Here is a 26,670-nt window from a genome sequence, read left to right on the forward strand (position 1 = left end):
TTAACCTAATCTATTAACCTCAAGATGCTGCTCCCACAGCTTGGGACCAGGATAATTGCCCTTACATACTCATTCGACCCCTGGGCTCAACAGGTGAGGGTCTCCTGCAGATACAATTATATCCATTCCGAACAATATAGGAATTGGGCCATTGAGTGTTCTGAGAACTGAAACACAGTCAAATATCGAAATTCTCATGCGTCCAAATTTTGCAATGCAGTTGTCCAGTATTTACAAAAATGCACATATTAAATAAAGGAAGATTTGAGAGCAAAAAAATGCATATATTAGGTTGTTGTTGTTGTTGTTGTTGTTTAGTCGTTTAGTCGTGTCCGACTCTTCGTGACCCCATGGACCAGAGCACGCCAGGGACCTCTGTCCTCCATAGAACTTGCCATATATTAGGTTAAAGTGCACCTAAAAATGAACATATTGTGGAAATAACATATAAAAACACACCGTATTAGGAGAAATTGCTGGCAAAAATGTGTATATTAGTCAAAACCGCATACAAAATGTGCTTATTAGGGGAAATTTGCACCAAAATGCTGAAGGTTTTGGAATGGTTTTTTTTGTGGGGGAGGGGGATTGCGAATCGCTGCGATAATGTGAATTAAATTTAAAACTGGAAGGAGGAGAAACTGAGAGAATTGAAACGGACAGGTCTCTGCATCCCTATGAAGTGCCTTTGATCCGGAATGTAAGAATTGCACACTTTCACAACATAGGTTGTATGACAGGACGGCTGAAGACTATGGAAAGATAACAAGTGTGTGTGAGACACCTATTTCTGTCTCTGCGCTACCCCACCAGACCCCTTCCCTCTCCTATCTTCACCCCATCGCAACAACCTACAAGCTCTCTCTCCGCATCTGCCCCACAAACAGGAAGCCTTGTTTTCAGCCGGGCCTGAGTGACTAGCAACCAGCATCTTTCAGAGACAAGAGAAACTGCCCTACTTCCCCATCATTATCGCCTTCCCCAAAAGGAATTTCATTTCTGTCCACAACTACCACCAACCCACCGGCTTTGCTCAGATGGGCCTCATGGACCTGAAGGCGATTCACTTGATGTTGACTCTGATCGCAGGTAACCAAGGCAGGTGTGTTCGATGTTTTACAAAGAAAAGCTTTAGGCGAGGGGGCTGGTGAATCAAGGAAGGGCAGTTCTGATCCAGATTTCTAGGGTTGCCAATTGTCTTTTAAAAAGTAGTAATTGTGCGTACTGTCTTTTGCTGGCTCTGTTCCTGTGTCTTTAACAGCAGGCATAACAAATGGAAATTAGGTGAGTATTTTTTCTCCCCTGATTGTGGACATAATATGACAAGGAAAGCATCGCTTACTTACCTTCTTTATGTCTGGCACTGTTGGACACAAGAGTAGAGGGTTGTGTGTGTGTGTGCTTTAACAAAGCCTGCAACTCTAGAATTTGCACTGTGGAATAGATCTGGTGGATGGAATTTGCTTGTACTCAGTCTCTGACTGATTGCTGCTTATTTGGCAACAGGGAAGGAATCTTTCATCTGTTCACTGGTTGGGAATTTTTTTATCTTTTCTTTTATAGTTTGAGTTGATTTCTCAAGTTTTTGTTCTGCTGGAGCTTGCAGGCTACCTGAGGCAGGCAGAGGTCTGGATTGTGTGAGGGGCTGGGGCTGCGGGTAGACTCAGCTTTTTGGCAGGGCAGAGTGGGACTTGATAAGGCTTTGGAATCTACAGAATTTTAGGGAAGAGGGTTGTTATTTAGAGCATTTATACCTTGGTCTTTGGCTTAAAAGGCCCCCAGAGTGGCTTACGTACAGTCAGTTGAATGAATTTTATTATTTCGGTCACAGACCAGTTCCAGCCCACATACAATATCAAGGAAGTCATAAAACACGATAGGGATATATTTGCATTTGCAATTAGGTACAATACAGGGACAATACAGATATAGCAACAGTTAAAAATATATATAAATTAAAACTTCGTCTACAGTCAGTTAAACAAGGCGGTCCCTGCACTTGGGTTTACAATCTAAAGAATACAAGGTAAAAAGGTAAAGGACCCCTGGACAGTTAAGTCCAGTTGAAGGCGCTCATCTCGCTTTCAGGTCGAGAGAGCCGGCGTTTGTCCCAAAAAATGCAACACACAAGGGAAAAGAGACGGGAAGAGGGGGGGAAAGCAAACAGGCACCAATTCTTAAAATAGCAATTCTTATCAAAACCAGCTGACACAGAAACAGTTCAGGGGCAGGAGATGTCTGACGGAGATGGTCTTTCAGCAAAGCTGATGGAATGAGCCTCGTTCCCATCTCTTGCGCTGAGGCAGCCCATACAGGTGATTTCGGGTGCTTCAATCACATATTGGCAAATTTGGAGGATGCCCAACAGACCCACTCCCCTCCCACCCACAAAAACCGGACCTTTGGGAAGGTGATGGGGAAAGTGTGGGATTATCTAATTTCCCTGCGAATAAATCAGGACTTAATGCTCAATAAGCAGGTAATCTAGAAGTATCCTCAATAAAGGCACATTGGACAGCAAGGGCTAGAGATAAACATGTGCTTTGTACGCTGAGCATCCCAGATTATTATTATTTGTGTGTGTGTATATATAATTTTTATTAAGTTTTCTATTTTACAATTTAAAGTATTCATTAAACAACTTTAAAATGTCAACGACTTCCCTTCCTCTCTTTCCATGGTTCAATCGCATATCGCAACCCCCCGCATATTTTACATAAACTAAACCATTCACTATTCCATTAATACATCCATCCAAACTTGTTTACACTGTTGAATTTATCTTAATAATGCCAACGTTTTCAAGTGTACACAGTTAATAGTAATAGTAATAGTAATAGTAATAGTAATAGTAATAGTAATAGTAATTTATTATTTGTACCCCGCCCATCTGGCTGGGCCTCCCCAGCCACTCTGGGCGGCTTCCATAGAAACAAAAAATACAGTAAAATATCACAGATTAAAAACTTCCCTGAACAGGGCTGCCTTAAGATGTCTTCTAAATGTCAGGTAGTTATTTATCGCTTTGACATCTGATGGGAGGGCGTTCCACAGGGCGGGCGCCACTACCGAGAAGGCCCTCTGCCTGGTTCCCTGTAGCTTTGCTTCTCGCAATTTATTCGATAAACGGTTTCCATTCTTCTCTAAACATATGTTCTTCTTGTTCTCTTATTCTATATGTCAGGTCCGCAAGCTGCGCATATTCCATCAGTTTAAGTTGCCGTTCTTCTTTAGTCGGGACCTCGCTCGTTTTCCATTTTGGGGCTAACGAAACACAGGCCGCAGTAGTGGTGTACATAAGTAGCCTTTTTTGACACCTGGGAATTTCCATCTGAATTATCCCCAACAAAATATTCTGTTTTTTTTGTTTTGGAAAAGTACTTTAAAACATTTTTTTCAATTCATTATAAATTATTTCCCAATACTCCCAGATTAAATCCCTGGCATCTCCAGGCTGACTTGGGAAAGATCCCTCTCTCAGATCCTTCTGTTAGACAGACCTGGTAGTGGGGTGTTAATGGACTACAGTTCCCATCAACCCTGAATATCGAGCATGCCGGCAGGCAATGAGGATGATGGAAATTGTGGCCATACAGCATTTGGAGGGCTACATGCTCCCTATCCCTGTTTGGGGCAATATTTACCAGGAAGATAGCTGTTGCATTTCCTCTATGTCTTTTGTTTATTTCTGCAAAAAGCTTTGTCGATTTCACTTCCTTACTTCTGACGGTACCAGCAAAACTGTAAAAAGCTTCCACAGGAGTGAGGAGGAGGGCGAACCAGCAACCCATAATGTAGTAGCACAGCTTTCCACCCCGCCAAAGCAAGCCCACCCACGTTCCACCCTTCCTCTCAAAGGAACCCAGGGTGGCAAACACATCTATAAGATTCTTGAAACGTTCTTAAAACAGGTCTAAAAGCATCTTTAAAACAGTCGCATTCTCTCAGCTGACCATTAAATGCCTGGGTAAGCAGGAATGTTTCTCAACTCCTGAAAGTCAATAATGAGCGGGGGGGAAATGCATGTTGCCAGGGAGGGCATGCCACAAATGGGGAGCCACCACTGAGAAGGCCCTGTATGTATTTGTTTGTTTGTTTGTACGGATTTAGACTTACAGCTTTTCCATATAACCTCACAAATCAGCAACAATTAAGTTCAATAGAGGCAAGACAGAAGCAGTGGTAGAGAAATCCTTTCTGAAAGCTAGCTCTCTCCTTCCCCCAGGGCAAGACAACTCTCTGGGGGAGGGATGCACTTTCAATTAAAAACTAAATGTAGCCAATTCGTGCTTCCCAAAAGAGTGCGAGAACTGAAACACCGCTGTCCTTTGACAATCACAAACACCCAAATTTTGTGATGCAATTCTCCAGCCCGACAGTGCTTACAAAACTGCATATATTAGGGGAAAGTCTGCATTAAAATGAATATATTTGTGAAAATAGCAGACCAACATACATTATATTTGGGGGAATTTCTTGGGAAAATGTGTATATGAGATGCTAATTAGAAGAAATTCCCACTGAAATGCTGAAGAATTCTCAAGGGGATTTTTTAACACGCCAATTGCTGCAGAAATTAGGAAAAACAGAATTTAAGACTAGAGAAAAACGAGAAACAGATAATCAAAATTGTCAGATCCTCTGCTAACCCCACGATGGCAGCTGCAGGAGACTAGAATTGACTAGAATCTTTGGGCTCCAGAATAAGAATTTTTATTTCTGGGTGGTTAAATTCCGGTGAGTCTGTAAACATTTTTTTTTTTATCTTCAGTATTCAAATTAAAATGAATTTTAATTTATCAATTATTTATTTATGCTACTCCTAACTTTACAGACAGAGGGGAGTCAGCAGAATTAAAACTTAATATAAGTTTTGTGCTGATTTTCATTTGTAACATTTTATTTTATTTCTTTATATTTAGAGGATATTCCCTTCAGCTGTTTTACATTGTTGAAATTTCCTTGTATTTTTGTCATTTTTTAAAAAAATATTACCAACCATTTATTCATCTGTACAAGCATCTGAAAGTGATGTACAATAAGAATAGACATACATGGTAGAGGTCCATTTATTCAACTGTATTTTTGCAGCAGGTTTTTATGTGTAATATGTCTTTTGGTGCCAAGGAAGATTCTCTATTTAGTTGTTAACTGTGTCTTACAGAATGTGTTTTTTCCTCTTTTTTTTTATTGAGATATTCTAACCTATGCTGTAAGCTGCTTAGGTATTTGTTTTAAAAATAATTGTTAACTGGTCTATGCAAAACTTACTCATCTTATTGGATTTTTTACCCTCCCTGTGCCGTAAGATCCCATTGGCAGGCTACAACAGGAAAACCCAAACTGTTACAATGAAACAAGAAAAGTGTAAAAATTCTCAAAAATATCTTCATATATAAAACGTTTAAAAACAATTCCATATATGAAAACAGAGGCAGACTGGGATAAAGATCTCCACTTAAAAAGGTCTTGTTGGGAGATGAAAGAATTCTGTGGCTGACGATGCCGGCACCTAAATAAATAACTAAAATAAAAACTATACCAAAATAAAATTGCAACAACAACAAAAAAGCAATATCATAAAATAAATTTCACCAGATTCAATGGAGCTTGCACCCACAAACTGAATGCAAGTTGCGTTCATTTGTGATAGATACTTGCAGCTTTGAAATTTGGTGTCAACAATTGACCTGCTTGCCTTTGTATGAAGTTAATGTGGTCCTGATGTTGAGTGAATACAGTGGTACCTCGGGTTACAGACGCTTCAGGTTACAGACGCTTCAGGTTACAGACTCCACTAACCTGGAAGTAGTACCTCGGGTTAAGAACTTTGCTTCAGGATGAGAACAGAAATCGTGCGGTGGCAGCGGGAGGCCCCATTAGCTAAAGTGGTACCTCAGGTTAAATACAGTTTCAGGTTAAGAACGAACCTCCGGAACGAATTAAGTTCTTACCCCGAGGTATGGGGAAAACAGTGATTTCCCCACTTGTTTCTGTAGGAATTATCTGACATTCTTGATACGTACTGTACATTTAAACCTAAATCCTGACAAGACTGAAATACTGTTTGGGGGGAACAGGGGGCGGGCAGGTAAAGGGGACTCCCTGGTCCTGAATGGGGTAACTGTGACCCTGAAGGACCAGGTGCGCAGTCTGGGAGTCATTTTGGACTCACAGCTGTCCATGGAGGCGCAGGTCAAATCTGTATCCAGGGCAGCTGTCTACCAGCTCCATCTGGTACGCAGGCTGAGATCCTACCTGCCCGCAGACTGCCTTCCCAGAGTGGTGCATGCTCTGGTTATCTCACGCTTGGACTACTGCAATGCGCTCTGTGTGGGGCTACCTTTGAAGGTGACCCGGAAACTACAACTAATCCAGAATGCGGCAGCTAGACTGGTGACTGGGAGGAGGGGTGGAGGAAGGGGGGCGGTGGGGGTGGACCGGCCCGGGTGTCACCACTGAGGGGGGTTGACAAAATGACATGCGGCACTCACCGCAGGGCCTGCAGCACGCTTGAGCCACACGTCTCTTCTGGGAGTGATGTGGTGGCGTGGGCGCCTGCAGGCTCCTCACTGCCCCAAATGGTCTGCCCGCTGCCTTCCCCTCAGCTATAGGGCAGCTAAGTGGGAGGAGGCAGGCTGACTCCTTGGAGGCCCCATGGAGCGTCCAGCAAGTCCTAGGCTCTGTGGTTTAACCCACAGCGCCACCCGCGTCCCTAATAGTAAATAGTAAACAATAGTAAATAATAAAAATGGTAATAATAATTACTATTATTTATATGCCACCACCTGACTGGATTGCCCAGAGAACTATGTTTTAGACATTTTTTTAAAAAGGAGGGGAAAAAAGATTGCCCAGGATTTTAAATGATTTTATATCTACTGCTTTTATTTTATTTTTTTGCTGTTGCTACGATAATTGCTTTGATTTCTGAAGTTTTTGATCTGTTTTATATTTGTTTTAAGGGACGCGGGTGGTGCGTTCTACAGAGCCTAGGGCTTGCTGATCAGAAGGTCGGTGGTTCGAATCCCCGCGACGGGGTGAGCTCCTGTTGCTCGGTCCCTGCTCCTGCCAACCTAGAAGTTCTAAGGCACGTCAAAGTGCAAGTAGATAAATAGGCACCGCTCTGGCGGGAAGATAAACGGTGTTTCCGTGCGCTGTTCTGGTTCGCCACAATCGGCTTAGTCATGCTGGCCATGTGACCCGGAAGCTGTACGCCGGCTCCCTCGGTCAATAAAGCGAGATGAGCACCGCAACCCCAGAGTCAGTCACGACTGGACCTAACGGTCAGGCATCCCTTTACCTTTTATATTTGTTTCATGGTTTTCTTTCTTGTAGGCTATCTTGGAAATCTAGATTAGTAAAATTATGTTAAGGAAACAAAGGATGCCGGGAATTATAGCTCTGTGTGTGGTATTCTTTGGTGGTGGAAATGGTGTGTTTTGAATGAATGGTGTATATGCAGCTTTAAAGATCAGAATGAAATGGCAAGATGGAGTTGGAGTTCTGTATCTGCAGAAATACCATTCAAAAGTGGTTCCGAATCACGTTGCATCCCCCCCCCCCTGAAAATAGATTTTATTAGATTTTTAAAAATATAAATTAATAACAAAATCAATTACAAATCCATATAAAGAGATTGCTCTGAATTCCCCCCCTCCATGGGTCCAAATGTCAACATTTACAACGGCTTATCAATCCGTTATCCACATTTAAAAAAAAATCCATCTGAGTTATCCATAGTCTTTGTTACCTTACGAGTGAGATTAAAATCCTGCTATTGTTTTCATCTGCTCGCAATGGTCTCCTAAATAAATTATAAATTTTCCCATTCTTTTTTAAAGTTCTTGTCCTCTTGGTTCCTGAACTTTGAATTTTGCCATTTCTGCATGGTCCATCAGCTTGGCTCGCCATTCTTCCCTGGTTGGGACTGTTTCTTCTTTCCATCACTGGGCTAATAACATCCCTGCATCTGTTGTCGCATACATAAAAAGTATTTTCTGATCCTATGGAATCTTGGTACCTATAATTCCTAATAAAAACAAATAGCGCTGCATTTTAAAAGGCTGGAGCAAAATCAAAATCTGTTTTTTTAAAGGGGATTTAGAACGCCATGGGCTCTTGCAGAGAGAGGCACCCGGCTTTTGTAACAATACCTACACAATCTTTAGAAGACACCTGAAGGCAGCCTTGTATGGGAAAGTTTTTTTTAAAATGTTTAATATTTTATTGTGTTTTTATATATGTTGGAAGCCTCCCAGAATGGCTGGGGCAACCCAGTCAGATTGGTGGGATATAATAATAATAATAATAATAATAATAATAATAATAATAGTAGTAGTAGTAGTAGTAGTAGTAGTAGTAAAGGTAAAAGGTAAAGGTACCCCTGCCCGTACGGGCCAGTCGTGTCCGACTCTAGGGTTGTGCGCTCATCTCACTCTAGAGGCCGGGAGCCAGCGCTGTCCACAGACACTTCCGGGTCACGTGGCCAGTGTGACAAGCTGCATCTGGCGAGCCAGCGCAGCACACGGAACGCCGTTTACCTTCCCGCCGGAGCGGTCCCTATTTATCTACTTGCACCCGGAGGTGCTTTCGAACTGCTAGGTTGGCAGGCGCTGGGACCGAGCGATGGGAGCGCACCCCGCCGCGGGGATTCGAACTGTATTCGAATAGTAGTAGTAGTTGTTGTTAAATAGGAAGTCCCTATCTGGATTCTACCAAATGAATAAACAAATGAGGTCAGAGTAAAAGCTGCTCTTGCGGCAGCATCCTGTGTTACTAACAGTTCCTCAAACTCATATATATATTTTTAGTGCTGCATTACATACGGAACAGAGTAGTCCACACCAACAACACGGCCAGGCTTGTAAAACTGCGAAGCAAGGGATAGCTTCAGAACAAAAATAAAAGTGAGCCCGTGATGTGTGGCCATTTGAAATATGTGGCTTAAATTACGGTGAGGGATTTAAGCCACAGATAACCGTGAGGGAGGGGAAAACAGGAAGGTGTCTAAGATGAAAGCTGCTGTGTGACCCAATAGACTAGTCATTTGTGGTGACTAGCGAGGCTCTGATGCGAGGAAGTATGCCTCTGAGTGACATTTGCTGGGAAACTCAAGGGGGCAGTGCGCTCTTGTGCTCAGGTCTTGCTTTCAGGCTTCCCACAGGGATTTGTTGTGAGAACAAAATGGCGGAATGAAGGACCACTGGCCTGATCCCTCCTCTTCCACCACACCGAAACCAGGTTGGTGGTAGCTAGGAGCTGGTATCCCCCCCAGTCAGTCAAACATCTTTGTATTTGAAAAACTTTATTGTCACTTGTACAACTTGTAAAGGTAAAGGTAAAGGGACCCCTGACTATTAGGTCCAGTCGTGGACAACTCTGGGGTTCCGGCGCTCATCTCACTTTATTGGCCGAGGGAGCCGGCATATGGCTTCCGGGTCATGTGGCCAGCATGACTAAGCCGCTTCTGGCAAACCAGAGCAGTGCACGGAAATGCCGTTTACTTTCCCGCCAGAGCGGTACCTATTTATCTACTTGAACTTTGACGTGCTTTTTAACTGCTAGGTTGGCAGGAGCAGGGACTGAACAACGCAAGCTCACCCTGTCGCGGGGATTCGAACCACTGACCTTCTGATCAGCAAGTCCTAGGCTCTGTGGTTTACAATGAGATTACACAAGCACCCCCCACTCAGCTCTCTTAGTCTTAATTCCCCTCATTTACTGACGCACACCCACCAAACCCGAAAGTCAGTTGCCCTGTTGTTATCTTTTCATTCAGCAACCTAACAGCCCATGGATAGAAGCTGTTCTTTACCCTGTTGGTGCAACTAATCATACTTCTTTATTTTCTGCCTGAGGGCAGGAGATCAAGAAAGTGCCGGCCAGGGTGTGAATCATCCCTGAGAATTTTCCTCACTCTCCTGAGGCAACGTTCTTCCGCTATTTCATCCAGCGGATTCACGGGACAGCCCATAATATCTTGTGCTGTATTCACCACCCTCTGTAGGCACTTCCTATCAGATGATGTCAAACCAGCATAACACACTGTGATGCAGTATGAAAGGACACTTTCTATTGTGGAGCGGTAGAAGGAGATCATCAAATGTTGATTGACATCGTTCTTCCGCAATACTCTGAGGAGATGGAGTCTCTGTTGGGCTTTCTTAACCACCTGGGTTGTATTTATTTTCCAAGTAAGGTCTTCACTGAGATAAACTCAGCTGTTAGATAACAAAATACAGAGCTGGTTATCACGTCAATGGATACCCACACAATACATTCTAAGCCTTCCTTTTATTGAGAGAAGCAGCTGCATGGGATACAGTTCTGCTCTCGGCCTTCCAAATTTCCCGCACCCCCTTTCTGGGCTAAAATGATCCAAATGAGCCAAAAACAGACCTACAGAGAGGGAAAGAAAAGCAGGGATAGATTGCACATGGTTGCTTTCTTTACGCACGTTTGCCTTTTTACCGTCAAACAGGAAGTTGGTCGACTACTTCCCCTCACATAACGTTGTCCAACAGCCTGCCCACAGCCTCCATCCTCATGTCATGATTGCAAACTACTTCCACAAACCCAAATTCGGCAACAGCTACATGGAACGGAAGGGGATGTGTGTAGGGTGTGTGTGTGTGTGGCCTTGCTAATATCCCCCTTCACAAAAAAATGAATCCCACACAGACTCCGTCAGGATGTGTGATCCTGCACGAAACAGTAAAAGTGCACAGATTCCTAATAATAGGACATTCCATCAGCGAAAGGATTTCTGCTTGCGCAATAGGAAATTCTCCCCCTTTCCTCCCCTCATGCATCCCTCAATCTGTTCCAGGGGTTCTGTTCTGGTCTGTCCATCACTCTGAAGATTTTAGCAGGGCATGGGGTGGGGAGTCCCATTGTGCAAGAGGAGTTATTATCATTATACAGTCGTACCTCAGAAGTCGAACGGAATCCGTTCGACTTCCAAAATGTTCAGAAACCAAAGTGTGGCTTCTGATTGGCTGCAGAAGCCCCAGAAGCCCCATTGGACACTCACCTTCTAAAAATAGTTCGCAAACCGGAGCAAGCACTCACTTCCAAGTTTGCGGCATTCGGGAACCAAAACGTTTGATAACTAAGCTGTTTGAAAACAAAGGTACGACTGCAATTGTTTTATATTAATATTTATATTTATATATTTGCTTCCTATGAGGCATCTTTAAGTGATTTCACAATACAATTAAAACATATAAAACGATTGCATATATAAAAACGAACGCTATTACAAAATGCAAAAACAACAACAAACAACAAACAAAAAAATCAGTTGAAAGAATTGCATGCAGAAAAGCAACAGCTCAAATTTCAATCCAGATTCCTACTTGGATCTCCATAATAGTAATTCTCAATGTTTGTATGCCACATTCCACCTGTTGAAAGCGCATTGTGTAAATAATCTCAGAAAGGCTGAACGAAACCTGAGCGCCCGGCAATCCGGCCTTGTAAACAAGCCCACAAACCTTTCTAGCATGCAGAAATATTTACTACCCTGCTAAGAGACTCATTTTCTACCTCCATAAGAAGATAAGCCTTCCTCTGAAGCCAGAATAGGGAAGAAAGGCTAACAGCCTCTTAGGATTTTGTGTGTTTGTGCGTGTGTATGTGTATGTGTATGCATGCTCTGCAGGCAGATTGGCTGGGGTTCAAGGCTCAGCAACTTCAGAGAATTCTGGGAGAGACCCCAGTCTGAAAGCCTGGACAGCTCCTGCTAGTAAATGTAGATACTGCTGAGCCAGATGAACCAACACCCTCCCTCGGTAAAAGGGAGATTTCTGTGTCCCTTTAGTGACCAGGTGAGTGATTAAATACAAGGCTGTTATGACCTAAAATTTGGCAGAAGGGAGAGAACCGAGGAGAAGCACAAAGACCATAAGCACAGAGAGACCATAAGCCAAGATCAGCATGGCATACGATTGGGGACGATGAGGAGCTGTGTGGGGTGGGACACCTTCCTTACCTCCTGACTCTTCCATCTTTGTTCTTCTAGCTTCCCAGGCTCAAGAAGCCCTCGTGGTCTCCCAGCCCAGCTCAGCAGAAGGCACGGAAGGCGGTTCCGTCACCTTGCACTGTTCCTACAACTCCACCTCAGAGCCTAAGGTTGGGAGCTTCCGGTGGGTGAAGGAGCCAGGGGTGGAGGTCAGAAAGACCACCCGGGAATTCATGGGAAGGGTGCGTCCCACCTCGGAGCAGGCCTTCCTCTTGGAGAGAAGAGCCGACATAGAGATACGGGATCTGAGACATTACGACTCGGGGGTGTATCGATGCGTGGTGAAGATCCCTGGATTCCAGGAGACTTCGGGGAACGGGACTGAGCTTCGCGTGCTTAGAGAAGACCTGAAAGGTAAGCTGATGGGAAATCTAGGAGGCCTGGCTTTTCTATGGGTGGATTGTATTGTCCAATTCAGGCTCCCAATCTGGTGTCCCAGATCAAGATGACCTGACTAGCTTTTGGTAGTCTGTAAGTTCTGAGAACCGGCAGCAAAAGTGAATAATAATAATAATAATAATAATAATAATAATAATAATAATAAATAATATTTATACCCCTCCCATCTGGCTGGGTTTCCCCAGCCACGCTGGATGGCTCCCAACAAAATATTAAAAACACAACAAAATGTCAAATATTAAAAACTTCACTAAACAGTGCTGCCTTCAGGTGTCTTCTAAAAGTCAGATAGTTGTTTATTTCCTTGACATCTGATGGGCGGGCCTTCCACAGGATGAGTGCCACTACCGAGAAGGCCCTCTGCCTGGTTCCCTGTAACTTCACTTCTCGCAATGAGGGAACCACCAGAAGGCCTTCAGAGTTAGACCACAGCATCCATGCTGAACAATGGGGGTGGAGATGCTTCTTCAAGTATACTGGGCAGGGGCCGTTTAGGGCTTTCAAGGTCAGCACCAACACTTTGAATTGTGCTCAGAAACGTACTGGGAGTCAATGTAGGTCTTTCAGGACCAGTGTTATATGGTCTCGATTATATGTCTTTGTGTTCCCCTGTCTTAATCCATTCTCCCATGTTTGGGATCTTCCAGGATCTAATTCTGCACCACAACAGGATACCATGGTCCTCATATGGCTTCTCCTGCGTGCTGTCCTCTGTACCTTTGGAATTACAACCACTGCTTTGGTGACACGTCTTTATTATGGGAAGAGATGTGAGTAAGCCTTAGACACCCCCCCCCCCCTGTAGAAGCTGGCATTTTCTGGACCATAGAGAGAGTCAGAAGGGGAAAGGGCCAGAAGATTGCCATGGCCGGGAAAGTGTGATCCACCCCACAGACCCAATTCAGGCCCCCAATCTGATGCCACAGATCAAGGTGACCTGAGTGTTCTAGCTGTCAGGAGTTCAGCCTACACTCGAGTAGGACCTTGGCAGAGACACATGCCCGACTGGCATGTTCCCTCCCTCCTGGTCGATCGTTCGGGAGCTTCAAAAGCTTTCTTCTGCCCAAACATCACAGCGATCGATGCCAATAGACACCAGCACACTTAGAGATCCACAGAGTTTGCGCAGCTTGTGTAACAGATCTCAGCATTTTGGCTAATCTTCTTTATTTACATATAAACACACACGGAGGACTGCAACATGGCTCCCTCTCTCTCTAGCATCAGACAGCAAAGAGAAAAAGAACAAAGGACAATAGTCCCACTTCATGGAACTCTTCCCACTCTGTGGAATGAAAACATACGCCATCATGTGATAGACAACAATCCCATGACTGCAATCATAGAGCAGGAATTCTAACACTAGCCAGCCTACCAAGTCTTAGTCCTAAATCCATTCAAGGGAAGGCTAATGCTTAATTAGGGTTTTTAAAAATCCCTAATTAAACATACAAGTGGGAGGAAGACAAGAGGAAAAGGAAATGCGCCCCTTCCATGACCGAGAGCGTTCAATCTTACTTAGCATGCTTAGCAGGCACATTCACTGTCAGTATCTGCTTGAGAAGGAGCACGCTGCAGAATTAAGTCCTGAGGGGCCTCCAACATTTTAGCATCTGAGTCAAATCGCAAAACTGCATGTCCCTCCTGGTCAGAAAAGAAGGGTTGACTGAAGACCTTCATTAGGAACCAGAGGGCAATAAATATCTACATCAGATCTTCTGCCCCTGTGGATCTTGCTGCCCGAGGCAGTCGCCTCACCTTGTCTCATGGGTGGGACGGCACTGGTGAGTGGTGCCGGTTCACAACCACCTGGGCAAGAAAAGGCTATTCGTACTAACTCAGGCCAGGCCAGGCAACTAAGCCAGGTGGCGGCAGGGCAGCTCTGAGGGAGAGAGGACTGCTCTGTAGGCCTCGGTGGGGAGTTGTAGGTGGCAGCAACAGATCTGTGGGATCTCTGGTGCGCTCGAACATCCATTTCCACACCCCTGGATATGAGCTGTGTGGGGCAGGTGGGTGCGGCTTGGCCAAAATGGCCCCATGGGCCAAATGGGAAGTTCTCATGCACCTCAATTTGATACTTCCTTCTTGCGCATGTGTCAGGTGTTGTTGTTTTGGTTATGTCAGGCTGCGCACTTGGAAAACCAGTCTGCTAATAGTTACCTCTTTTCTTCCTTATTCTAGCTCCACAAAACAGGCCATTGCACCGCAGACAGAACAAATATAAAGCAACAAGCAGGAATTGACAACAGCAGCAGAGGCAGCTACAAAACCCACGACCCATTCTCTATTCCTTTCCCCCTTCAATCCAGCGGAACTCGTCCTCCTTTTTACCTTACGGTCTTCAAATAAAAACGTCTTGGAGATCCCGGGCTACAAGGAGGTTAGGCTGGCCTCAACCCGAGCCAGTGCTTTTTCGGCCGTGGCCCCGATCTGGTGGAACACTCTGTCACAAGAGACTAGGGCCCTGTGGAACTTGACATCTTTCCACAGGGCCTGCAAGACAGAGCTGTTCCACCAGGCCTTTGGCCAAGGCACAACCTGACCCCCCTCCTTCTGTAATCCTCACAGAACTCTAGACCTACGGTTGCCTTCGATTTGATTTGAACTGATTTTATAATGAATTGGTTTTAGAATGCATTTTAATTAATTGATTGTGATTTTATGTAAACTGTGTTACTTTTATTGTTGTTAGCTGCTCTGAGCCCGGCTTCGGCTGGGGAGGGCGGGATATAAATAATAATAATAATAATTATTATTATTATTATTATTATTATTACAATTTGAGGACCTTCATCAACAGAGCAGAATTAACCCTTCTGTAGACTCCTCTGCTACTGAGCTGAATTTGATGTTACAGTTTCGGTAATTACCGTATTTTTCGCTCTATAAGACGCACCAGACCATAAGACGCACCTAGTTTTTGGAGGAGGAAAACAAGAAAAAAAAAATTCTGAATCTCAGAAGCCAGAACAACAAGAGGGATCGCTGCGCAGCAAAGGCAGCAATCCCTCTTGCTGTTCTGGCTTCTGGGATAGCTGCGCAGCCTGCATTCGCTCCATAAGACTCACACACATTTCCCCTTACTTTTTAGGAGGGAAAAAGTGAGTCTTACAGAGCAAAAAATACGGTATATTGCTAGATTATCCTTGGATGGCCCAACCCAATAGACAGTACTGACAATTCCTACTAAGGATCCGGCATTCTTCTTCTTTGGCGATCACTCGTAACCAAGTAAGATTGCGTGGCAACACCCGCCCCCTCCCACAGGAGTAGAAATAACGACTCGGACACAAGAATTAAGGTTAATGGGCGTAAATGGCCACAACTTTATTGATTACAGGTAAGAGAGGTATTGGCTTTAGGCATTGGCCCTAACATTCTAACCGGTCTAACCGGGAAGGGTTAAGCACCAACAGGGGGAGCCCCCCGAGATGAACATCCGTAGGCGCCCCCCCTGGGGTTACCGCTCGGGGGCGCGCTTTAGGCCCTAGCCTCCGTAGGTTTCGGACGAGGCGACGCCCCTCGGAGTCCTTTAACGAACTACCCTTCGTGATGTGGGGGGAGGTGATGGCGCTCCTCCCCCCCCGTCCTCATATGCATAACAATACCCCTGCCAATGCCTAACCGCCAAAACCGGGAAGTTGTGACGTTTGCTACGAGGTAGGCGAAAAAACCAAAGGCTTTGAAATCACAGCCAATTAGCCAAATGGAAAAATTCCTACCAGGCCCCTTGCGGCGACCAGCCGAAGCCCATAGCAAAGTCCGGGGCAAGCCTAAAGGGAGGGTGGGTGGGAAGCTCGATCTGAAGCCGATGCGAAGGAGAAAAGGGGGCGAGCCAGGGCATCCCTGACCTTAAATTACCCTGGCAGGCCCCACCCCCTCGCCAGCCGATTGGCTGGCCAGGGGGAGATGCATAATAATAGGGCTGGGGAATCCCTGACCTTCCCGCGGGGCTTCCCAGCCCCGCGAGACTGTGGTCGCGGACGAGAGCCCGCAACACCACCCCCTCCTGAGATCGGGAGTGGCTTTGCGTGGCAACACCCGCCCCCTCCCACAGGAGTAGAAATAACGACTCGGACACAAGAATTAAGGTTAATGGGCGTAAATGGCCACAACTTTATTGATTACAGGTAAGAGAGGTATTGGCTTTAGGCATTGGCCCTAACATTCTAACCGGTCTAACCGGGAAGGGTTAAGCACCAACAGGGGGAGCCCCCCGAGATGAACATCCGTAGGCGCCCCCCCTGGGGTTACCGCTCGGGGGCGCGCTTTAGGCCCTAGCCTCCGTAGGTTTCGGACGAGGCGACGCCCCTCGGAGTCCTTTAACGAACTACCCTTCGTGATGTGGGGGGAGGTGATGGCGCTCCTCCCCCCCCGTCCTCATATGCATAACAATACCCCTGCCAATGCCTAACCGCCACCGAGCTGACGCTCGCCGCCAATACCCTCAGACCTGTAACCAATCCCTGACCCCCTGAAAGATGTCCGCTAACCATAAATCATTGCCGGCATCGGAGAGATGCACGCCATCCCCACGGTAGAGTGCCTCATTGCTGAACTTGATACCTGGGTGCGTGATGACCCTGCCACCCATCGCAGCAACCCTTCGTGCCACCGAGCGCTCCAAAAGCCTTCTGGCTTTGCTGACCGCCTCCAGATTTGTGGCGTCCCGCCAACAGCGCCTCTCCAACAAAGAGGACCATAAAATAGCCAGGGTGGGGTGTGAGCTCCGGAGACTCTCCAGGTCCCCCACAATGTTCCACCTCAGGTCGACCCCCTTTCTGTATGCTAAGTCATTTTCGCCCAGTTGAATTAGGAGCCCATCTGGGGGGCCCTCGACTGCTATTTTGTTTAACACTGTTGGTAGGAACTCTTTCCAACGCATCCCCCGCCGGGCCACCCAAGAGATCTCCACATTGCTTGGGATGTTAAATTCGGCCCGCCCGACCGCAGCGATCCATCTCAATCTCGCCCAGTGAACAATGCTGTGGCCCACTATCCACAGACGAATCGACCCAGCGCCTGAAAATCAAAGTAAAATAGTTGGGTCAGGGGGGGGAGCTTGGGGAAAAGAGGGGAATTAGCGTGGTTTCCGGATGTATCCCTTATACGCGTTCGATTTCCACCGGCCCAGGTCCATAATACGCTCGGCCGGTAACCCCATGTGTACCGCGGTGGTAGCGGCCCCGATGCGGAAGGAATGTGCTGCGTACTCCTCAGGCGGGAGCCCAATGGCTGCGATCGCCTTGCGCATAACCCTAGTAAACTGGTGTTTGGACAAGCAGGACCCGTCTACATGTATGAAGAATGGCCCCCCTGTTTTTGGCCTCAAGCACAGGAACTTCCTGGCGTCTTTTACTGGGCAAGGACCCGACTGTTGAGTCGCTTGCAGTCGTATTATGGCCCCTCTGCCAAGCTGGTCAGTCTTAGAGCTACGGATTTTCAGGATTACCTCCGAGCCTGTCACAGTTACGTCCTCTAGCAAGAGGCCCCTCGAGTTACCGTTAGGGAGGTCCTCGGAGACCACCTCACCTATACGCAGTGCACCAAAGAAGGCGAAGGAAAATGCAGCTGAGAATAATCTGGCCTCGTAACTAGACCAACAGATGGCTCTGAGGGTTGTACGAATTTCACTAAGTAAACCCAGGGTTATAGGTCTTCTGCCATCCTGAATAGGAGGCTGGGACCTGCGCCAGCCCTCGAGCATCTTCCTTACCACGAAGTGGGCGCATGGGTCAACTGAGAACAGTGTCTTGGAAAAGAAGGATATCGCAGCCGATTGGATGTTAAGTGTTTTAGGAGCCCGACCTAAGTCACGAAGGCGTACGAGGTACTCTATAACCTCGGACTGGGCTGGGGCCCTGCCTAACTTAAACAGCCCCTTCTTTTGGCGAAAGGAAGTGAAATCTAACCACGCCTTGCTATAGGACCTCAAGGTTGAGGGTGCAACTGCCGACAATACTCCCTTTAGAGCTTCTCGTTGCCAATACTCCAAAGGTGCTCCGGAAACGGTTGCGGCAGCGGCTGCGCATCCGGCGCCAACGTGCGAAAGCGATCCATCTGGAATCGAGACAGAGCATCCGCGATGTTGTTATCGACACCAGGCACGAATTTGGCTGAGGCATAAAGGTTTAGCTGAAGGCATGATAGGACAAAAAACCTCAGGAGGGAAGCTACTCGGGGAGAGCGGGAAGATTGCTTATTTAGCACAGCCACCACTGCTTGATTGTCAGTCCAGAAGCACACCCTGCGGTTCTTGAATTGCTCCGCCCACAAGTGAATCGCCACTACTATGGGGAAGAACTCGAGGAAGGTTAGGTCCCTGAGTATGGGTGTCCCTTGCCAGGCAGGGGGCCAGCGCTGGGCGCACCACTGCCCCTTAAAGAATACCCCGAAGCCCAGGGAACCTGCTGCGTCTGAATGAACTTGAAAATCGGTTTGAAGGGCCAAGGAGTCCTGCCAGAGTGAGATTCCATTGTATCCATCAAGAAAGTGAAGCCAGACCTGGAGGTCCGCCTTTACGGACTTTGGGAGGCGAACCCTGTGGTGAGGTGACCGCAAGCCAGCTGAAAGCGTAGCCAATCGTCTACAGAAGGGGCGGCCTGGCGAAACCACTCGGCATGCAAAGTTAAGGTGACCCAGAAGGGATTGGATTTGCTTGAGGGTAACTTTCCTTAAAGGCAGAAGCTGTGAGATAAGCTCTCTCAGAGTGGCTAACTTGTCAGCAGGCAACCTAGAAGTTTGGGCCACGGTATCAAGCTCGATGCCCAGGTAGGTCAAGGTGGTGACAGGGCCCTCGGTCTTATCCGCTGCTAGGGGAACGCCCAGCTCGCCCGCCATGGCTTCAAAGGCCTGCAGAAGGGCCAGGCAGTCCCCTGCGTCCCTAGCCACCAACAGAAAGTCGTCCAGATAGTGAGTGACCCCTCCGGCACCGGTTCTAAATTTGAGGGCCCATTCGAGAAAGGTACTGAAGGCCTCAAAGGCGGCGCAAGCGATGGAGCACCCCATGGGCATTGCTTTGTCGATGAAATAAAACCCCATGAACTTAAAGCCCAGCCAGCGATAGTCACTTGGATGGACTGGGAGAAGGCGGAATGCCGACTCAATGTCGCACTTCGCCAGAAAGGCGCCCCTACCGAAGCCGCGAACTAGCTTCACCGCCTGGTCAAGGGATGCGTACTTCACCGTGCATAGTTCCTGAGGTATAGCATCATTAACCGAGGCTCCTTTGGGGTAGGAGAGGTTATGAATCATTCGAAATTCCCCGGGTGCCTTCTTAGGAACTATGCCTAACGGAGAAATATGCAGCCTATCAACGGGGGGTTCCACGAAAGGCCCTGCCACTCTGCCAGCCACTATCTCTTTCCGAATCTTTTTTAACGCGATGTCCGGTCTCTCAAGCACTGACTTCTGGTTGGAGGGGCAATTAGTGTTAGGGTTAACTGACACCGGAATTCTAAAACCCTGGGAAAACCCATTCTCAAGTAGTGTAGCGGCTTGCCTGTTGGGGTAATGCTTTAGAAGGGCGTTTAAGGTATGCAGATTAATTGGGGATTGAGCGAGGTCCAAGGAAAGGTTAGTAGCGGTTCCCCATTGCTCCGCGGGAGGTATTAGGGACATTTGCGGGGGCACCCTGATTTCCCTGCTGAGGGTGACCCCTGCTGCCCCGAAAGGGCTGCTGCCTGTTCTTATAGCAGGAGGAAGCTGGGTGAGCGCCTAAACATTTCTCACATTCGTGTAAGTACTTACACGCGGACCGTTGACAGGCTCCCTTGTTAAAGTCCCAGCAATGCTTGCGGCGTTTGGGATCCGTCTTACCAGGTTTTGATTGATCGTGAGGTTTCCTTTCGATGTTGGGCCCCACGTGCACCAACCATTGGTTATTGTCCATCTGATCCCAACGGGTGGACGACAACTGCGAGGCGTTCCTCCGAAAGTCCTCGTCATACGCGATGGCGGCTTCATCACCCGCCAATTCCCGGGCCCTCCGCACATGCGCCAGGTAGGATGCTAGATGCAAGCCCCGTTTTGGGTAACCCCCCAGCACTATTCCCATGAAAACCTGATAGCCGTTAAGCCAATTTTCAAACGTGCGCTCAACCCGTGGTGACCTATACCTTTTCTTCCCATGATACCTCCTCTTTTCGCCTTTTCCCTTCACCTGGACTGGGGGCAATAGGGAAAACATGTCTACATAGTCGCCATTTAAGATCTTATCCCTTTTCCTCTTAGAGAGGTGATTACCAAGGATAAAATCTGTTGCGGCGTGAGTTGATACCTTGGTATCCTCCAGGAGGGCCCCATCTTTCCACTCCAGGGTACCGTTGAATTTTTTACGGTGAGAGTTGGCCCGCCTCTCGTGTACCCATAAAGGGGCACCCGTATCTTCCCCCTCACCCCAATATGTCTCCATGGGGACATCGCTATCGCTATCAGAGAAAGAAGTACCTGTCGTGTCCTCAGAATCCGAAGTGTCCCTCCGTCTCCTTTTCTTGGATACGTGCTTCTTCTTCCCCTTCCGTTTACCTCCTCTGGACGTCCCTCCCTGAGGCTCTGGGTCGTCGGTTGACTCGGCGGCCTGCTGGGGAGGCAGGTCCTCATCTGACGAGGCTTCCTCCGACGGGGTCCGCTGCGACTCCTGGAACACGCTAGGTACACCAATTGCCTCCTGGCCCCCCCCAAGAGGAGCAGACCGTGTTGGCCTGTCCCTGATTGCTACGGCCTTGGCCTTCTGTGGGGCGGACTTCACCCTCTGGGGGGCAGCCTTATCCTTCTGGGAGCGTGCGGTTTGCAGGCGCGTTTGGGGGCGGTTAGGCTGAGCCCCACCGTGTGGCGTTACGCCTGCGGTGGATGTAGATGGCCCTGCGAGGACCTGTTGGCTGGAAGGGGTATCAGGGATGCAGTCCTGAGAGAGCTCCACTATGGTAGAGGCCTGGGCTGCCAAATTTTGGAGGGCCGACAACAGCTGGGCTAGGGCTTGGGGATTGCTCTGTGCGGCAGGCAGCGGGGGCCCACTCGCCTGGGGTGACCTCGCTGCACTCCTGTTCGCCATGGGTGCTTACCACCACGACAAGGAAACCTGGGTGGCGCAGACGCAGTAGTAGCGTATGCTCTGCGCAATAGGCAGATTAGATATATTCCCCTAACCCTGTCTCGGCACTGTTCAAAGCTGCAGCAGTAAGGGAATGGCTTCGATTGGCACTCACGTGCTGCCTAGGTATGCTTAGAATGCAGCGGGGAGAAGAGTTTGGATTTGATAAGTCGCTCTATCGCTGCCGCAGACAGCCTCCGCGCAGCTGCGGAGCTGCCCCTCCCGTCGCACCAAGGCCTGCCCGGTGATGAGTCAACACGTTATATCTCAGACGTGGACTAGTAACCTATTAGAGATTTTTTTTTTTGTTTATTTATTTATTTATATTATTATTTATTTATTATTATTTATTTTATTTTTTTTAAATTTATTTATTTATTTATTTTGTATATATATATATATATATATATATATATGTATGTATGTATCTATATATATAATATTATTATTATTTATTTTTTAATTCACTTATTTATTTATTTATTTATATATGTTCTAAATGTTTGTTTGTTTTTTTATTTATCTGTACTTATCCTACCAGCAATACTAATATATTTTTGTATCTCCAACAACTATCAATTATTTATTTGGCTATTTACACTTATTTGAAGACCTTTAACGTGGCGCTGAAAGAAGCTGACTAGAACTTAAGCGGTAGGCTACCCTGAACGCTTTGTGGCCACACTCAAAATGGCCGCTAGGTAGGCCACGAGGCGCACTCAAAATGGCGGCGCCCTGTGCCACAATCAAGATGGCGGCGCCCTGTGCCTTAACAAAGATGGCGGCGCCCTGTGCCTTAACAAAGATGGCGGCGCCCTGTGCCTGGGACCAGATCACGTGGCCGCAAGGAATGGCGGCCGCTTCGGGACGTTGCCGAGGAAACCAGGAAGAAACCCGATCACCGGAGTCACCGGAGGAGGTAAAGGCTGCTCGGATGGGGGCTGGGACCACGCGATACCCCTCACCTTCCTAACCGGCTATGATAGCCGCTCGCCCGCTGCCGGAGGGATGAGGCAGATGCCTCCGCAGAACGAGGCGGTCTGGGTGGGTTGCTGGCGCGGTAGTAAGCAAATGCACGTAATTGTTCCAGGCAAGTATGAGCTTACTACGGGGAGATATGAAAGGCTGCGGGGAGTGCGTTAATCTGGTGCCTCCACAAAAGCGGTGGACAAATCAGCTGCCCAACTACTGTCCCCCAAAGACCCGAAACCCTCACGACCCCTGAGCCTGAGGGGAGCAGCGCTTATTACCCAGGTTTAATTACGCAAGAAACCGAACCCAATAAAACTGGAAGAAACCTCTGTGAGCGCTGCAGCAGCTCACCCACTCCTGATCTCCGATACAGCCCGTGGGTCCGTAGATGCGTGTCGACGCGTCCGCCCGTAAGTTGTCCTTTACCACCGCACCAGAGACAGAGCTTTTTCCTCCTCGGCAGCCTTCGTGCGGCCGTGGGACCGGTCCTGGATGGCGACGGCAGCGGTCGGATTTACCGCGGGCGCTACCAGCGCAGACAAAATCGCCCTTGCCGCCTGTTCAACCCCGTGGGGCGGGCGGCTAGCGCGGCGCAGGTGGTGGAAGCTGAAGTAGCTAGGAAATTCAGACGGAAAATAAACCAGAAACAAAAACAACTAGGAACTAGGAAAGCAAAAAAGGCAAGCTAGAAAAGCAAAGGCAAGCCAGAGAAGCGGTCTGGAGAAGCTCGCTCAAGCTCGATCTGAAGCCGATGCGAAGGAGAAAAGGGGGCGAGCCAGGGCATCCCTGACCTTAAATTACCCTGGCAGGCCCCACCCCCTCGCCAGCCGATTGGCTGGCCAGGGGGAGATGCATAATAATAGGGCTGGGGAATCCCTGACCTTCCCGCGGGGCTTCCCAGCCCCGCGAGACTGTGGTCGCGGACGAGAGCCCGCAACACCACCCCCTCCTGAGATCGGGAGTGGCTTTGTCTTCCATGAACACTGTTTTAACAGTGAGTCCGTAAGTGACTGTGGAGGCCAGTTCTGGATCCACACGTCCTTCCACACCATGCCTAGGTTTCCTTTTTAAAAATCTCTGTCATTTCCAACTGCTCTTTAAAACCTTTGGCACAACAAAGGCTTCTACTAGACCAGGCTTCCTCAACCTCAGCCCTCCAGATGTTCTGAGACTACAATTCCCATCATCCCTGACCACTGGTCCTGCTAGCTAGGGATCATGGGAGTTGTAGGCCAAAAACATCTGGAGGGCCGAGGTTGAGGAAGCCTGCCCTAGACTAAAACGAAACCTAGGTGTAGCCCTTTCAAACGTTCACTGGCAAAGGGGCCTGGGGGAAACAACCACTTCCTGCATAGTCTGAGGACACCCTAGACTTGTTTGCACTCAAGTCACCAAAAGATTGCAGCTCCCTGCATGCCGAAGTGGAAGGAAGCCCACCAGAAGAAGGGACTTTTTATCATATGTGGTGGGAGTGTGGAGAAGTTAAATTTTTTGGGGAAATGATATACAATGAATTGAAAAAAATGTTTAAAATGACATTTGTAAAAAAAAACCAACCAGAAGCATTTTTGTTAGGGATTGTAGGACAAGGAAAACAAAGAATTTATTTATGTATGCTACAACAGCGGCAAGAGTCTTGATAGCACAAGGATGGAAGAATGAGGAAACCCCGACGAAAGAACAGTGGCAAGAGAAATTGATGAATTACGTAGAACTGGCCAAATTGGCTTACAAACTGCGAGACAAGGACAACTGTGACTTCAAGGAGGAATGGGAACTTTTTACAAACTATCTAAAAAGACAACAAAATGAACTGGACTCCTTGGCAGGTTTTGAATAAACATACAGAAATTTGTTGGTTGATAATGTGACGGATAGATATGTAAGGATATGTACAATTTTATAATATGCAGAGAAAATATGTGAAGAGAAATCAGGGAGAGGAGCTGTCAGGGAACTGCCATCGGAGCAGGAGGAGGTGAGAGGGCTCTCGGACGATGGTGGAGAGGGCACCAGTAGGGGGAGGGATAGCCCATACGCTGGGGAGGAAATCAGCGTAACACCAGTGGAGAAGGGGAGGAGATAGAGGAAGCGGAGAGCTGGCTCCAAGACTCTTCACAGGAGACAAGCGGAGAGGGGACAAGTGCTCCGTTACCCACACCCACAGCGCGCAAAAAGCTTGCGCGCAGGCAACAGGTGAGGAGACTGGGCGTGAAGCAGCTTTTATGTTGGAAGCGGTTTAAGAAACGCCCATTGACGGATTCTGCCAGCGACTGAGGCAGCCACGAGATAGAGGCTGCTCTGTCAAAAAGGGTTCAACCATGTAAGACAGCCACGAGTGAAGGCAATTTACGCATAAGCAATCCCTAGAACCATAATAGGAGCTGAGGGAAATCCTTGGTGGGGGGGAGGGGGAAAATAATGTATACGGTTTGATAATTTCTTATGTGGAAATTGAGCAATAAAAAATATTTTTAAAAAGAAGAAGGAAGGAAGCCCACCAGGAGGGGCTCGCTTCCAAGTAAACGTGTGATGGACCAGGCTGTGCAGTTGACAACATGATTTCCTGGGTGACGTCAGACTAACCCGTACAGGGCTTCTTGAACTCGGATTGCAAAACTTTTTTGGTTGTGTCTTCTGTGAGGAAGAGAGGAGAAAGTCAGTGGAGGCTGTACGGAGCCTTCATCCTGAGAGAGTGAAGAGTCGGAGCCTACAGCTGGCACGGAGGAAGGCAGGAAACATAATTTATTTAAGATTACGTTTCTACCCTGCCTCTTCTCCAACGAGCCCAAGGTGACGTGCATGATTTTCCATTGCTCTCCACAACAACCCTGTGAGGTAGGTTAGATGGTGACTGGCCCAAGGTCACCCAGTGAACGTCATGCCTTAACCGGGGTTTCAACTCTGGTTTCCAAAGTACTATGCATCACTCTAACCACTACATTAAAGCTATGGTTTCCCCAGTAGTGATGTATGGAAGTGAGAGCTGGACCATCAAGAAGGATGATCGCCAAAGAATTGATGCTTTTGAATTATGGTGCTGGAGGAGACTCTGGAGAGTCCCATGGACTGCAAGAAGATCAAACCTCTCCATTCTGAAGGAAATCAGCCCTGAGTGCTCACTGGAAGGACAGATCGTGAAGCTGAGGCTCCAATACTTTGGCCACCTCATGAGAAGAGAAGATTCCCTGGAAAAGACCCTGATGTTGGGAAAGATGGAGGGCACAAGGAGAAGGGGGCGACAGAGGACGAGATGGTGGGACAGTGTCCGCGAAGCTACCAGCATGAGTTTGACCAAACTGCGGGAGGCAGTGGAAGACAGGAGTGCCTGGCGTGCCCTGGTCCATGGGGTCACGAAGAGTCGGACACGACTAAACGACTAAACAACAACAATTTCTGCTTTAAATGTGTAGTACAGATGGAGGCCTCAGCAGGGAGGGAGTTCCACACGCTTTTAGCAGCATTCCCCAATCTGCTACTGTCCAGATGTTTGCACTACAATTCCCATCATCCCTGACCACTGGTCACACCGACTGGGGCTGATGGGAGTGGGAGTCCAACAACATGTGGTTGGGTAGGGCTGCCTTATAGTAAGCAGGGGTATATTATAAACATGCTTTTAGAAACGTCTTTACAATCTTCTATGCTTCGCAGGAGGATGAAACCTCTCACATTTTTGGTTTCTGGCATCCGTTTACTGGGGGAAATGAAGTTCTGACTGGGCCAGTAAAATGTGATAACCTGCCTCCCACCACCACCGTTTACCCCAGGGAATTGTGGGCCTTCTCTATTTGAGGTATTCTCAGAGGAGCAGACATTGTTGCCCCACCCCAGCTATTGTGGGTGATGCAGCCCAGCGAAGCAGAACGCTCATCCTGTCAGGTGTCCGAGCTCCCTGACCCCCCACTTCTTTTGTGTGGGTTGTGGTGGTGGGCACCACCCTACTCAATTTCCTTTCTGCAAAATCTCAGCTTCTGCTGCAAGTACCGAAGCAGCGGTGTTGTGCCACCTTCTGAAATTCAGAAGGAGAGTCGAAAAATGTTGGCAGCTCTGTTGATCTCTCTCTCCTGTAAGTGTCGCCGGAGCAGGCCGGTTAGTAATCACACCATTCAAAGTTGGAGTTAACACTTTATTAGCAAAAATACGATCTCCACAAACTTGGTCAGATGTCAGGCCTAATGAG

At 47.7% G+C, this 26,670-nt stretch overlaps 1 protein-coding gene across 1 annotated transcript; it reads left to right on the top strand.

The window, feature by feature from the left end:
• Nucleotides 1-880: 880 nt before the first annotated feature.
• Nucleotides 881-14,994, top strand: LOC310670911 (natural cytotoxicity triggering receptor 3-like). The gene is made up of 4 exons (XM_083426762.1): nt 881-1,089; nt 12,026-12,379; nt 13,072-13,194; nt 14,606-14,994. Exons 1-4 carry the CDS (start codon nt 1,038-1,040, stop codon nt 14,665-14,667), a joined length of 591 nt encoding a protein of 196 aa, XP_083282888.1. The 5' UTR covers nt 881-1,037; the 3' UTR covers nt 14,668-14,994.
• The last annotated feature ends 11,676 nt before the right edge of the window (nt 14,995-26,670 follow it).

The sequence above is a fragment of the Podarcis tiliguerta genome (assembly GCF_965153285.1).
Source record: "Podarcis tiliguerta genome assembly, chromosome: 2".
Lineage (NCBI taxonomy): Eukaryota > Metazoa > Chordata > Lepidosauria > Squamata > Lacertidae > Podarcis > Podarcis tiliguerta.

Coding starts and splice junctions, on each gene's coding strand:
- LOC310670911 (XM_083426762.1), top strand. CDS start 1,038: ATGGGCCTCATGGACCTGAAGGCGATTCACTTGATGTTGACTCTGATC. Junction 1,090..12,025: donor GATGTTGACTCTGATCGCAG/GTAACCAAGGCA, acceptor TTGTTCTTCTAG/CTTCCCAGGCTCAAGAAGCC. Junction 12,380..13,071: donor GCTTAGAGAAGACCTGAAAG/GTAAGCTGATGG, acceptor GGGATCTTCCAG/GATCTAATTCTGCACCACAA.